Source organism: Mesoplodon mirus (genome assembly GCF_964341445.2).
Source record: "Mesoplodon mirus genome assembly, chromosome: 9".
NCBI classification, from domain to species: domain Eukaryota; kingdom Metazoa; phylum Chordata; class Mammalia; order Artiodactyla; family Ziphiidae; genus Mesoplodon; species Mesoplodon mirus.
The window spans coordinates 103,681,394-103,695,217 of NC_138985.1; the positions used below are offsets into that span (position 1 = coordinate 103,681,394).

A 13,824-nucleotide genomic window follows, 5' to 3' on the forward strand; every position below is an offset into this window, starting at 1 on the left:
AAGGATTATACTGGAATTTCCTGGGCGTTTAACAGCTGCAGAACAGGACAGATGACAGGGCCTGTGGTGCTGACCCCTCCCACGCTGACCCTGCGGCTAACAGGTGTGAGACACACCAGCCACTTAAAACCATTGGCCTCTTTGCCCTTGGGACCTTCCCTCGCCCTGCTGGCCCCTGCAGGCTGTTCTGCTTCCCTGTCGGGGCTCACTTTGCGGTGATGCCCCGTGTGCGTTCCGAGTGTATAGCCCTCTCTGTCCCCCTCTTTCTCTTTGGAGTTGCAGGCCTTTGCTTACAGGATGCTTGACATCCTGTAAGAAAAGCATGGCATAATCAGTGGGACAATGTGAACTTCTTGGGAGATCAGCTTACAGACTATCCAGGGATAGAAGTTCTTTTGCTTTTATTGTTGACGTTATTTCACTCCTTCATTCCCAGGCCCTGGTGCCTCTCCCTCTTTGCTTTCTTCTTACAGATGAACATTTCTAGATGTTTTGAAACTTAGAGGGCACAGGGCAGGGAGGATAAATTGTAAACATGCTATACTAGTCTAAGGTTTATAAATAGTTTCCTTTTTTGTTTAGATTCTAATTATGAGATTTTGTTTTAATTACAAAAATAAGATATGCTCATTGTAACAAGAAAAACAATTCAAGTATGTATAAGAGACAGTTTATAATTGCTCCCCCGTGCTCCTACAGTAACCAATTTTACTGGCCCAATATATCTTTTGCCATACCTTCCTCCAAGCTCACTGGGCTTAGATTATTTAATTTTTTAATTAATTAATTAATTAATTAATTTTTTTTGCGGTACGCGGGCCTCTGGGTGTTGGGGCCTCTCCCGTTGCGGAGCACAGGCTCCGGGCGCGCAGGCTCAGCGGCCATGGCTCATGGGTCCAGCCACTCCGTGGCATGTGGGATCTTCCCAGACCGGGGCACGAACCCACGTCCCCTGCATCGGCAGGCGGACTCTCAACCACTGCGCCACCAGGGAAGCCCAGATTATTTAATTTTTAAAAATTTGCTTTGTGGATCGAGGTGCATAAATTATATTTAAGTCAGCTTGGTTTGTTCATAAATTATCATATTTAGCATTTTAATTTGAGCACAGTAAACTTCTTAAATTCTTACAGATTCACTCATTTATTTTTTTTTATTTTTTTTTTTTTTTGCGGTACACGGGCCTCTCCCATTGCGGGGCACAGGCTCCAGACGCGCAGGCTCAGCGGCCATGGCTCACGGGCCTAGCCACTCCGCGGCATGTGGGATCTTCCCGGACCGGGGTACGAACTCATATCCCCTGCATCGGCAGGCGGACTCTCAACCACTGCGCCACCAGGGAAGCCCACTCATTTATTTTTAAATCTTTCATTTTTATAGATAACAGAACTCATAAGCTATGATTTAGAAGCTAAGATTCTATACATTTTTTAAAAAATTATTTATTTGGCTGCGTTGTGTCTTCATTGCTGCACGCAGGCTTTCTCTAGTTGTGGCGAGCAGGCTTCATTGCGGTGTGCGGGCTTCTCATTGCGGTGGCTTCTCTTGTTGAGGGCATGGGCTCTAGGTGCACGGGCTTCAGTAGTTGTGGCTTGCGGGCTCTAGAGCGCACGCTCAGTAGTTGTGGCGCACGGGCTTTGTTGCTCCGCGGCATGTGGAATCTTCCCAGACCAGGGCTCAAACCCGTGTCCCCTGCATTGGCAGGCGGATTCTTAACCACTGCACCACCAGGGAAGTCCTGTACACATCTTTAATCTTTGCCATTTTGTGAAAACAAAATACAATCCTGATGCCTATGAAACTGTCATGTTTTTGTAAACGAAAGAAATGTAGCAAGCTTGTGGCTCTCGTGTCCCTACTGTATCAAAAAGATATAAAATGGTATAACCAGAAGAGGAGCTGAGAAAAAAGACAATCTGGTCATAGAATGCAACTTTTATCACAAGAAACTTTGTCTAATCAGTCTCATTTTCTGAGCTATCATTTTACATCCACATTTCTGCTGCTCCTGGTGTTTTATATTTTTAAAACCAATACACATCTGAAATGTGAATGTTTTCCTGATGGAGATCAGTTTTCTGCTTTTTCAGGGGTTAGAGGATTTCTAAACCGTGACCGATTCCTTTCATGATCTGGAGGAGATAGAGGAATCTCAAGCAGGCCACAAGGAAAAGGGTGAGGGGCCTGGCCTTACGGAGGCCTGTCTCCCTCTGTGTAGCAGCAAGGATGTGATTGGCTGCTCCCAGGGCGCACTCCTGGACCAAATGCGGAAAGATATCCTCGTCCTCAGCCATTGAAGGCACCTTTGAAAATTGAGTTCTGAGTCCTGCTTGTTTTGTATTCTAGGCATGTGACGGAGCTGCGTGTTCCTGTCACTTATATTTCCGCCTTTGAATCTTGTTTCAAAAGAATCTGCAGGGGCTTCCCTGGTGGCGCAGTGGTTGAGAGTCCGCCTGCCGATGCAGGGGACACGGGTTCGTGCCCCGATCCCAGAAGATCCCACATGCCGCGGAGCGGCTGGGCCCGCGAGCCATGGCCGCGGAGCCTGTGTGTCCGGAGCCTGTGCTCCGCAACGGGAGAGGCCACAGCAGTGAGAGGCCCGCGTACAGCAAAAAAAAAAAAAAAAAAAGAATCTGCAGTGGCAGGAATTAGTTGACAGCAATTTCTTCCGTGTCTTAATAAAGTTCCCTCTATCCTTATTTTTATCCTTACCATAGAGGTACACTCAGTTTCTTTTTATACATGAAAAACTAAAAGACTTGGATTTATCTGCTTTGTTTGATACGTAAGAACTGACCTAACTTCCTAGTCTCACTCAGCAACAGTTTTTTTCTGAGGAAACGTATTTATAACCTTCAGTCTTCTGGATCCGAATCTAAAAGAGGCCCTCATCAAACAGCAAAAGTACACTTCTGGGTACTTGAAGGTCCTCCACCATTTCTTTTTAATGAATGTCTTTGTTCTTTGTAAAATTTCAAAAAATTACTTGTGGCCATCTACATGTGATGTCTCCACTTGATTCTTTTCTTCCTGATTCCTCTTGACAACAGAAACTGAATGGATTTAGCGTGTTTTATAATTGCTTCTGCTCTTTTCTGGATCTTCTGGAGAGAGGCCAGCTTCACGTCGTCATCAAGATGCATACTAAGGCTATGCGCACACGCCCTATTGTAGCCACAAGCCACCACCTTACTTGTATTGTGGGTCATCAAAGCAAATGCTTGGCCATTCATCTTCTAGACTGTTCCATACTGCACAGCTGATAGGATCTGCAGGGCATCCTTTTCTCTCATGTTTTGCTGTCTCTCAAAAAAAATTCACTGGGGTATTCCAAAGTGTTCATTATTCCTTCTCCATGATTATTTGTCTAGTTATAAGTTTAAGAAGACATGCAATTTTTATAGCTTGTTCTTTGTACAGATTCCAGAATCCATCCATGTTCTAACTGAAAGAGACTATTTTAAAGACTATCTGCTGGGTAAGTGGTGTAGTAGCCTTCGTTGTTTAAAGACGTTTTGCTGGCATTTTCAGTCCTTGATAACAGCCTTCCTAAAGACTCTGTGACCATTTCTCAAAGAAATGGTTGAGGACCTTCAAGTACCCAGAAGTGTACTTCTGCTGTTTGATGAGGACCTCTTTTCGATTCGGATCCAGAAGACCGAAGGTTATAAATAAGTTTCTTCAGACAGAATCTGGTCTGCTCTGGTGTGTCAAGCATGCCTCCAAATTAAGTCATTGAGAGTCGGGGTGGGGTGTATATCTACAACATGAATTACTTTAGGATAGTTTTATTTATTTATTTATTTTTTTGCGGTACGCGGGCCTCTCACCGTTGTGGCCTCTCCCGTTGCGGAGCACAGGCTCCGGACGCACAGACTCAGTGGCCATGGCTCACGGGCCCAGCTGCTCCGCGGCATGTGGCATCTTCCTGGACCGGGGCACGAACCCGTGTCCCCTGCAGCGGCAGGCGGACTCTCAACCACTATGCCACCAGGGAAGCCCTTTAGGATAGTTTTTAAACAGCCGTTGATGATGGGACAGTGCTTTTTACTTTACCAGCTCCCGGTTCTTCTTGAAACATTTATTTTATATGTAAATGATTCTAGTAGCATGTGGGACAGTATTTGCAAAGAACCTCTGTTTCTTAGGAATAATTTGCCCTATGGAAATGCTTCTTTTTCCCCCCAGCTTTACTGAGATACAATTGACATATAATATTGTGTAAGTTTAAGATATACAACGTGAAGATTTGGAAATGCTCCTTCCTTGCCTCCATAGGCTATAAATTGAACTCTCTGTTTCTCATATAGGGTTCTAGAGGCATGAAAGGTAAATTTCAGTGGCTACTTGGCAGACATCCACTACGTGTCAGCCCATGCAGATGCAGAAATGGTGTCTTTTCATGAAAACCATCGGGAGATAACACTGAAGGCTTCAGCTTACAGCATAGCCAGCATTAACTGAAAAAATTAGATGACAGAAATCAAATCATGATTCTCATATTAAAATTAAATATAGTTTAATTGCTTAGTTTCAGCTTCAGTGTGAAATGTGTAATTTTTAGGTTCCAACTTCCGATTGACTTTTTTTTTTACTCTCAAACTCGTGTCTTTTAAGAAACATGCCTCTTGTTTCCTTCTCAACAGAAATAAATGACCTCTACTGTCCATGCAACTCACAGACTTTGAGACTCAGTCACAAGGAGAGACATAGCTCACCACTAACCTTAGACCAACCAGCAAAGAAAGGTCTGAGCCTGCTTGTCTTCACCGTGACCCTGGAGGCAGCCAGCGCTCCTGGGCATGTGCTTGTGAGCCGCAGCGCTGTGCTTCTTAAGGCTCGGGAATGTTTTACATAAAAGCGTGAAATCATTTTGAGAGCGTGAACACTATTTTGATGCGTTTTATTAAACAGTTATTATTTATGGATTTGAATGAAATTTTAACGATTTCATTGAAAAATAATATGTATGCAAGATTTTTAAAATATAAAAGTTTTAAGGGGATATAGTGAGAGTAAGTGTCTCTTGCACTAGCCCCCATCCTCTCCCTCTCCCCTTCTTAAAGATCCTTACATACATATGTATATGTAGGTCTTTCTTAAGTTACCCATCAATCGGGAGCATATTGTATATGGCTCTGCAATGGACTATGTACTTTCACTGGGAAATTATTTTCATATCAGTATATAAACACTAGCCCTATTCCTTCTGAAGGTTGTGCCATAATTTTTTAACCAGCTTCCTATTGCTGAACAGTTACTTTACAGTCTTTTCCCTTACAAGCAATGCTGCAATAAATATTCTTGTTTGAATATCTGTGCAAAAGGATCCAAGTATACAATACCTGAAGGACAGATTCTTAGAAGTGAAGCTGCTAGATAGACATCATCAACTGTCCTAAGAGGATCCACCAAAGAGCCTATTTCTCATACCTTCCCCACCCAGGCATTGTTAATCTCGTAGAACAAAATGGCATTTCACTGTTGTTTCAACATGCCTCCCTTTCACTGTGAGCAAACTAGGGAGCATCTTTTCATATACATGAGGCATACATTTAGTTTTCCGTAAGCCAGAGGAAAAATGTGCCCCTTGTGGAGAGAGGACCTTGGTTCATAAAATGTAGGTGTGCCAGACCTACATAGCTCTATCCCCTGTCTGTCCCGGCTCCTTTATCAGATGGAATCTTTCCGCCTATGTTCTTCTCTGCGTCTGCTCTCACACCCTCCCTCCCATCATACCCCCCAGCTCTCCTTCTTCGGTCCCTCTCGCTTCACTGCCTCTCTGAAATGTCTAGGGTATCCGAGTCTGATGGGGGTTGGGAGGTGTTGGGCAGGGGGACCTGTGTGTCCCCAGGGAAGGAGTAGCTTCTAACTCGCCTGCTTTTAATGAGAAGAATCTTCTGATTTTCTATGCAGGGTGGCCATAGGAGGAAGGGAGGAGAGCAAATGAAGAGAAAGAACTTGAATAGCTCCTTCCAGAAGCAAAGGGGTAAGACTGACCCAGAACTACCCGGTGCTCTAAAGGGGAGGGCCACGAGAAACAGATGCTCAGAGATGGGTCACCTGTGGAGTGTAGTGGGTGACCGGGCACATGGTCCTCCAAGATGGTGGACTTGACACAGGTCAGGAGAGAGTCAGCCTCCTGCTGGCCCTCACCCATGCTTGGTGCTGGGGCACTTTGCGAGCTACAGGGGGAGGCCCAGGGCCAACTCTGAAGCAATGCGGTTCCCTCCCACCGGCCTCCTCTGGTCCTTTGTGTCTCCCTAGGAAGCCAGCTTGGCTGCAGACCCCAGTCTTACGAAGCAGCAGCCCCACCTGGGAGCAGGGTGGTGGCCAGAGCAATGGTGGGAGCCCTGAAGATGCCTCATGGCTGCTGAGCGGGCTGCCCCGTCAGGGAGCAGGGTGGCGGGCATGGTGTGTGGCCTGTGGGTCCTGGTGCTGGTGTCCTCAGTCCTGGCTCTGGAAGGTAAGGGGGAGGGGAGACGGGGGAAACCACCCACCTGCCAGGGGAGAGCCGGCACTGATGGGAAGTGGGAAAGATTCAGAAAAGGCAGGAAAGGGTGAAGACGTCTGAAGGGGGAAAGGAAGTGGGAGGGTTTCAGAGAAAGGCTCCCGACAGACAGCTGTGCTCCTTAGTGAATTCAAGGAACCGGGCAGGGCAGTTCTCTTTTTCCTAATGGGAATGGGGTGGGGTGAGACCTGCTGGCTGAAGGCCTGCTAACTGCGTGCCCCTTCTTATCACTGGGCAGAGGTATTGCTGGACACCACTGGAGAGACATCTGAGATTGGCTGGCTCACCTACCCACCAGGTGGGGTGAGTGTCACGCTTTCATTCTGAACCCAGCGCCCCCCCCCCCCCGCAGCTAGCGTGTTGAATTTGGGGAGGAAACCCTGAGCAGAGATGGATGGGATAAGATGCCTGCCCTCCAGAGGAGCAGGACTTCCGGGTATCCTCAGCTGCTTTGCATGTCATTACTGCTAAGTTTCACCTGGAGGGCTATGCCCCCGCCTCCCTGCACCTTTCCAGCCCGGAGCAGCTAATGCCCTCTGTGGTCCTCCCTGCAGTGGGACGAAGTGAGTGTTTTGGATGACCAGCAACGCCTGACTCGGACCTTCGAGGCATGCCACGTGGCTGTGGCCCCTCCCGGCCCCGGGCAGGACAACTGGCTGCAGACACACTTTGTGGAGCGGCGAGGGGCCCAGAGGGCGCACATCCGGCTGCACTTCTCCGTGCGGGCCTGCTCCAGCCTGGGCGTGGCGGGGGGCACCTGCCGCGAGACCTTCACGCTTTACTACCGCCAGGCCGAGGAGCCTGACCGCTCCGACAGCATCTCCTCCTGGCACCTCAAACGCTGGACCAAGGTGGACACGATCGCGGCGGATGAGAGTTTCCCCGCCTCCTCAGCGTGGGCGGTGGGCCCGCGCGGGGCGGGGCAGCGGGCGGGGCTCCAGCTGAACGTCAAGGAGCGGAGCTTCGGGCCCTTGACCCAGCGCGGCTTCTACGTGGCCTTCCAGGACACCGGGGCCTGCCTGGCCCTCGTGGCGGTCAGGCTCTTCTCTTACGCCTGCCCCTCCGTGCTCCGCGCCTTCGCCACCTTTCCTGAGACGCAGGCCAGTGGGGCCGGGGGGGCCTCCCTGGTGGCGGCCGTGGGCACCTGTGTGGCGCACGCAGAGCCCGAGGAGGATGGAGGAGGGGGCCAGGCAGGAGGCAGCCCTCCCAGGCTGCACTGTAACGGGGAGGGCAAGTGGATGGTAGCCGTTGGGGGCTGCCGCTGCCAGCCCGGGTACGAGTCTGCTCGCGGAGACAAGGCCTGCCAAGGTGAGACCCCGCTCCCTTGCACTTGCCCCCCACCTTTGGGATCCTCTCCTGAACGAGCCCACACTTCATTTTGTCCCCAGAAGGTTAGGAATAAGTTATTTTAGGAAAGGACCCCTGTTTTCTCCAGGTTTATTTCCTAAAGCGCACTCATGTGAAACTTGTAGAACCTTGGAGACTTCCACAGCGATTGCTGGGGATCCTAGGGCTGCAGGCCTGAGAAGGGATGGAGATGAAAGGACTTAAACTCCTAGGCTGTCTTGGGATGGGGTCCTTTGTCCGCATTTGCCATCTAGCTGGGGGTGGCTCACCCCAGGGCCAGGTGACCAGGAGGCAGGTAGAGGAAGGCCGTGGATACAGCTGTAAAGAATCCTGCGGCAGAGGCAGGATATGCAGTCGAGCCAGGCGGCTACATCCGGTGCATGCTCTGCTGTAGCCCCTACCACACCTCACTTTTTCCGTCAATGGAAATGTAATTCTGTGCCAGCAAAATGGCAGAAGTAATGTCTGGCTGAGGGAGGGAAAGCGGGGAGAGAGGGGTGACGAGGAGATAGATCTCGGAAGCCTGGGAGGATGGCTGTGTGCAGGTGTGGGGGGCTCAGGAGGGGATGGACGGGGGGGCCTGAGGCCTCTATCCTCCTCTGCCCCTCAGCCTGCCCCAGGGGGTCCTACAAGGCCTTGGCTGGGAATGCCCCCTGCTCACCGTGCCCTGCCCGCAGCCTCGCCCCTGACCCTGCGGCCCCTGCGTGCCCCTGCCTGGAGGGCTTCTATCGGGCCAGCTCCGATCCCCCAGAGGCCCCCTGCACTGGTGAGTCCCCCCTCCACCCCGGCCCCAGGGATGGGCGTGGGATGGGAGTGGGACCAGGAGAGGGAGAGCCTGGAGGGCAACACGGGGCAGCTGGTTTGCATTTGCAGTGACTTCTTTCTCCTGTGTCCTTGCTTTCCTTCCCCGCCTCCTTTCCCCACCTGGCCCGCCTCCTTCCTCTCTCGCCCCACCGCTTTCCCCTGCTTTCTGTCTCCTCCCTCCCGGCCGTTCTCCCTCCCCTACCTCCTTCCTTCCCCAATCACCCCCGCCCCACGACTCCGGCCTTCGTGGCCCTTCCCTGCCCGGCACACACCCTCCCCAGCACCCCCGTCGGCCCCTCAGGAGCTGTGGTTTGAGGTGCAGGGCTCTGCGCTCATGCTGCACTGGCGCCTGCCTCAGGAGCTGGGGGGACGCGGGGACCTGCTCTTCAACGTCGTGTGCAAGGAGTGTGGAGCGGGCGGCAAGGGCCCTTGTCGCCGCTGCAGGGATGAGGTGCACTTCGACCCCCGCCAGAGGGGCCTGACTGAGAGCCGCGTGCTCGTTGGCGGGCTCCGGGCACACGTGCCCTACATCTTGGAGGTGCAGGCCGTCAATGGAGTGTCGGAGCTCAGCCCCGACCCTCCCCAGGTTGCAGCCATCAATGTCAGCACCAGCCACGCAGGTGAGCCTTGCCCTCCCCTAAGCTGCCAGTCACCTCCTTAGAACCCTCTCCCGCTCTCCCGCCCCTGGAAACCGCCACTAACCCCGCACGCCAGTTCCCTCTGCAGTCCCTGCTGTGCACCAGGTGAGCCGGGCCTCCAGCAGCATCACCGTGTCCTGGCCACAGCCCGACCAGACCAACGGGAACATCCTGGACTATCAGCTCCGCTACTATGACCAGGTGGGGATCAGAGGGGCGCCTGGCGGGGATGGTGGGAGCCGGAAGTGCTCCGCAGTGGGGCTGGAGGTGGGGAGACAGGGGAGGCACCTCGGAGCCCTGCCGCAGGGGCTGTGAGGGGCGTGGGCAGGAGCAGGGGGCGAGGGGCCCTCACAGCTGGCAGGGAGTGAGCGGCTGTCACCCCCAGGCAGAAGACGAATCCCACTCCTTCACCCTGACCAGCGAGACCAACACGGCCACCGTGACCCAGCTGAGCCCCGGCCACATCTATGGCTTCCAGGTGCGGGCACGGACGGCCGCAGGCCACGGCCCGTACGGGGGCAAGGTCTACTTCCAGACGCTGCCTCAAGGTGAGAGGAGGCCTGGACGGGGCGGGGGCGGCCCAAGGCATCGTGAGGAGGGGTCCAGGAACCATCCAGGCCTTGAACCTTCACCCCAAACCCCCCAGGCTGGGAGAGTGGCTGCCCACCAACCTTCGGGTCTGTGGGGGGACGGGGTGTGGGGAGGTGGGTGCTTGCGGGGCGGTGTGTGAGGTCTTCCACACCTGTGACTCTGGATGGCTGGTTCTCCAGGTGAGCTGTCCGCCCAGCTTCCCGAGAGACTCTCCTTGGTGGTTGGGTCCATCCTGGGGGCGCTGGCCTTCCTTCTGCTGGCGGCCATCACCGTGCTGGCTCTCGTCTTCCAGAGGTGAGTCTCTCCCCGCCATGGCCTAGCACCACACTCTCCAAAGCACGGTCCCAAGCCCTGATGGCCCCCAGGTTCCCTGCAGAAGCGCCCACGAGTGTCCTCCACCCAGCCCCCGCCGTTGGGCCCAGCTCCTTCGAGCCACTGATCCCTGGCAGGACCTTGGCCCTCGTGGGCAGACTGGGGAGGAAAATGGGAGAGGGAGTGTGATCGCAGGACTCTGGTTTGTCCCCCAGGAAGCGGCATGGAACTGGCTACATGGAGCAGCTGCAGCAGTACAGCAGCCCAGGTGTGGGTGTGGCTGGGCTGGGCTGGGATGGGGGCCAGGAGGGCACCAGGCAATACTGGGCCCCCCAGGGTTGAGGGCAACTCCTGGGCACCGTCTTCAGCAGTAAGAGAGCATGCCTGGGGTGCGTGGGCCGCCCGCCTGCACACCTCCTCATAATGGACCCCGTGTGCCTGCAGGGCTCGGGGTGAAGTACTACATCGACCCCTCCACCTACGAGGACCCCTGCCAGGCCATCCGAGAATTCGCCCGGGAGGTCGACCCCACATACATGAAGATCGAGGAGGTCATTGGAGCAGGTATGGCAGAGGCAGAGGGAGGGCACGGAAGGGGCCCCAGCAGGGTCCCTCCTAAACAGGGCAGGACACTGAGTCCTTCCTGGAGACCCCCCAGCCTACGCCTGCTCTCCCAGGCTCCTTCGGGGAGGTGCGCCGGGGCCGCCTGCAGCCCCGGGGACGGCGGGAGCAGGCCGTGGCCATCCAGGCCCTGTGGAGCGGAGGCGCCGAGAGCCTGCAGACGGCCTTTCTAGGCCAGGCCGCAGTGCTGGGCCAGTTTCAGCACCCCAACATCCTGCGGCTGGAGGGCGTGGTCACCAAGAGCCGGCCCCTCATGGTGGTGACGGAGCTCATGGAGCTGGGCCCCCTGGACAGCTTCCTGAGGGTCAGTCAGGCTGGTGGCAAGGTGTGGGGGGCGGCTCGGGCCGGGAAGGTGGGCAGTTCTCAACTGTCCTGGAGCCAGAGCCCCGTCCGTGCCTTCGCTCCCCGCTGCCCCACCTCCAGGGTCTCCGTCCTTCCTTCCCAGGCCATTCACTGGTCCCCAGGTCCCTTTGCCTTTTGGTGCCAGTGTCTCTGCGTGATGTGCCGAGGTCCCCCACCCCTTGGCTGACCTCTGCCCCCCATCCCTCAGCAGCGGGAGGGCCAGTTCAGCAGCCTGCAGCTGGTGGCCATGCAGCGGGGCGTGGCCGCTGCCATGCACTACCTGTCCAGCTTCGCCTTCGTCCACCGTGCACTCTCTGCCCACAGTGTGCTGGTGAACAGCCACCTAGTGTGCAAAGTGGCTCGTCTTGGCCACAGTCCTCAGGTGAGAGCACAGCCTTGGGGCCCCGCATCCCTCGGGGGGTGCCGGAGGCTGAGCTGGAACTGGGGCGGTGGATGCCTCAGGTGGTGTATCTTAGTGTCTGAAAGGGCAGAGCTCACCTGTGGGATGGAGGGATTTCAGGGACTGAGGACACTGGGCAAGAAAGGGGACGGGGAGGGTGGGAGTCCTAGAACCACCTCCTTCCCTTCCCTAATGCTGACTAGTGTCGGAGCCGCTGGGTTCAACTCGTGAACACGCCGCCCTCAAGCTCTGTGACTTTGCACAAGTTTGTACGTCTCGATGCCTCAGCCTTTGCATCTGCAAAATGGAGATAACGGCATCTATGCTGCAGGGTTGTTATGGGATTAAACGAGAGGCTTGATGTGAAACCCTTGACGCACGTCTGAGCACGTAGTAGTGGATCAGTAACTAGGACCACTGCTCTGAGGATTGCTGTTGTTACGTTCAACCCCACCCCTCAGGGCCCAAGTTGTATGCTTCGCTGGGCAGCCCCAGAGGTCATTGCACACGGGAAACATACAACATCCAGTGACGTCTGGAGCTTTGGGATAGTGATGTGGGAAGTGATGAGTTACGGAGAACGGCCCTACTGGGACATGCGTGACCAGGAGGTGAGCTCTTGACCTAGACACTGCCGATTCCCCGCCGCTATCCCTCCAGCCCACCAGCCTTCGCAGACTCACACATTCGAAGCCCTCCATTCGTGGCTCTCATTTTCTGTATCTTTTAAGTTCCTTTCCAACCTTATGGTTACCTGACAATACATTCCTTTCCACTAGCAATAGCCTCCAAGCACCATGTGCTTCCTTTAACCCCCAGGTACTAAATGCAATAGAGCAGGAGTTCCGGCTGCCCCCGCCTCCAGGCTGTCCACCTGGACTACACCTGCTTATGCTGGACACTTGGCAGAAGGATCGTACCCAGCGACCGCACTTTGACCAGCTGGTGGCTGCGTTTGACAAGATGATCCGCAAGCCAGACACTCTGCAGGGATCAGAGCAGTCCGGCGGGAGCCCCAGGGACAGGTCTGGAGCTTGGGGCTAAAGCCCAGGAAAGCCAGGGAGGGATGAGGCAAACCAAAAAGAAAACTGAGGCTAAGGGGACTAGGATGAAGAGGGGACCTTGACCTGCCTGCCCCTCCCACTCAGACCTTCTCAGGCCCTTCTGAACCCCGTGGCCCTGGACTTTCCCTCTCTGGACTCCCCCCAGGCCTGGCTCTCGGCCATCGGCCTGCAGTGCTACCAGGACAGCTTCTCCCAGTCTGGTCTCCACACCTTCAGTGACGTGGCTCAGCTCAGCCTGGGGTAAGCAGGGAGAGGTGGGGGATGGGAGCCCAGGGCAGGGGTCACGCCTGGGATCTTGGAGACACTGGCCCCGATTTAATCCACTCCTTCCCCACCAGAGACCTGCCAACCCTGGGCATCACCCTGGCCGGCCACCAGAAGAAGCTGCTGCACCACATCCAGCTTCTGAAGCAGCACCTGAGGCCACTGGGCTCCGTGGAGGTCTGAGCCCCGGGCAGAGAGCCGTGAAATGACGATGCCTGTGACCCGACGATGCCTGTGACCCAGTCCTGGAAGTAGGTCCAAGGAGGACATGTGAGCCCATCTCCACCTTGGCCTCCGTGAGAGGCGCCCGCCCACCACACTAAACCCGAGCCTGGGGACGCCTCACTCCCTGGTCCTCTCTGCCCCTCCACCGCCCTCCCCCACATTAAAGGGAAAGAAGGGATTTTGCAAGTTGGAGGCGTGGTGAGGCCTCGGTCTGCAGGGAAGGGGCGGGAAGGCCTTGGAGCGGAGAGGCGGGGCCGGGAAGACCACACTGCAGAGAAGGATGCACAAGGAGAGCAGGAAGGACTTTATTGGAAGGTAGGAGGTGGCTCCCCCCCCATGCCAGGCGGTACCCATCCCCTCATTACACCTTTCCCCAGCCTCCTCCAATGTCTGCAGCTGTGACACCAGGGTGGAGACTGGTGCCCGAGGCAGCAAGCCTTTCTTAAAGTGCTTGGCTCAGACAGTGCAGCCGCCAGGGTGGGTGAAGCTGGGTCCTTATTTGCGCTGGGCCCTGTGCTTACCGTGAGGCGTGGGCCTGCTTCTTGGTTTCCCTTTATTGTGTTCTACCCTCTGGACCTGGCAGATGAGAGGTCTAGGCTTTGGGTTTTTGGGGGGGGTTTTTTGTTTGTTTTTTTGCGGTACATGGGCCTCTCACTGCTCTGGCCTCTCCCATTGCGGAGCACAGGCTCAGCGGCCATGGCTCAC

The 13,824-nt window shown here is 54.8% G+C and overlaps 1 protein-coding gene across 2 annotated transcripts in view; it reads left to right on the plus strand.

The window, feature by feature from the left end:
• Positions 1-13,824, plus strand: part of EPHB6 (EPH receptor B6) — a 32,941-nt gene that overhangs the window by 17,722 nt on the left and 1,395 nt on the right. The window contains exons 2-18 of one of the 2 annotated variants that reach the window (XM_082631856.1): positions 5,917-5,989; positions 6,268-6,466; positions 6,750-6,814; positions 7,066-7,819; positions 8,469-8,624; positions 8,944-9,282; positions 9,377-9,501; positions 9,686-9,848; positions 10,071-10,185; positions 10,419-10,471; positions 10,648-10,767; positions 10,881-11,128; positions 11,375-11,548; positions 12,028-12,177; positions 12,386-12,591; positions 12,715-12,870; positions 12,969-13,164. In XM_082631856.1, coding sequence (XP_082487982.1) covers positions 6,367-6,466; positions 6,750-6,814; positions 7,066-7,819; positions 8,469-8,624; positions 8,944-9,282; positions 9,377-9,501; positions 9,686-9,848; positions 10,071-10,185; positions 10,419-10,471; positions 10,648-10,767; positions 10,881-11,128; positions 11,375-11,548; positions 12,028-12,177; positions 12,386-12,591; positions 12,715-12,870; positions 12,969-13,077 — 3,033 coding nt within the window. In that variant the 5' untranslated portion in view covers positions 5,917-5,989; positions 6,268-6,366 and the 3' untranslated portion in view covers positions 13,078-13,164. The remainder of the gene's footprint in view (positions 1-5,916; positions 5,990-6,267; positions 6,467-6,749; positions 6,815-7,065; positions 7,820-8,468; positions 8,625-8,943; positions 9,283-9,376; positions 9,502-9,685; positions 9,849-10,070; positions 10,186-10,418; positions 10,472-10,647; positions 10,768-10,880; positions 11,129-11,374; positions 11,549-12,027; positions 12,178-12,385; positions 12,592-12,714; positions 12,871-12,968; positions 13,165-13,824) is intronic. The other variant, XM_082631857.1, reaches the window with a different exon arrangement.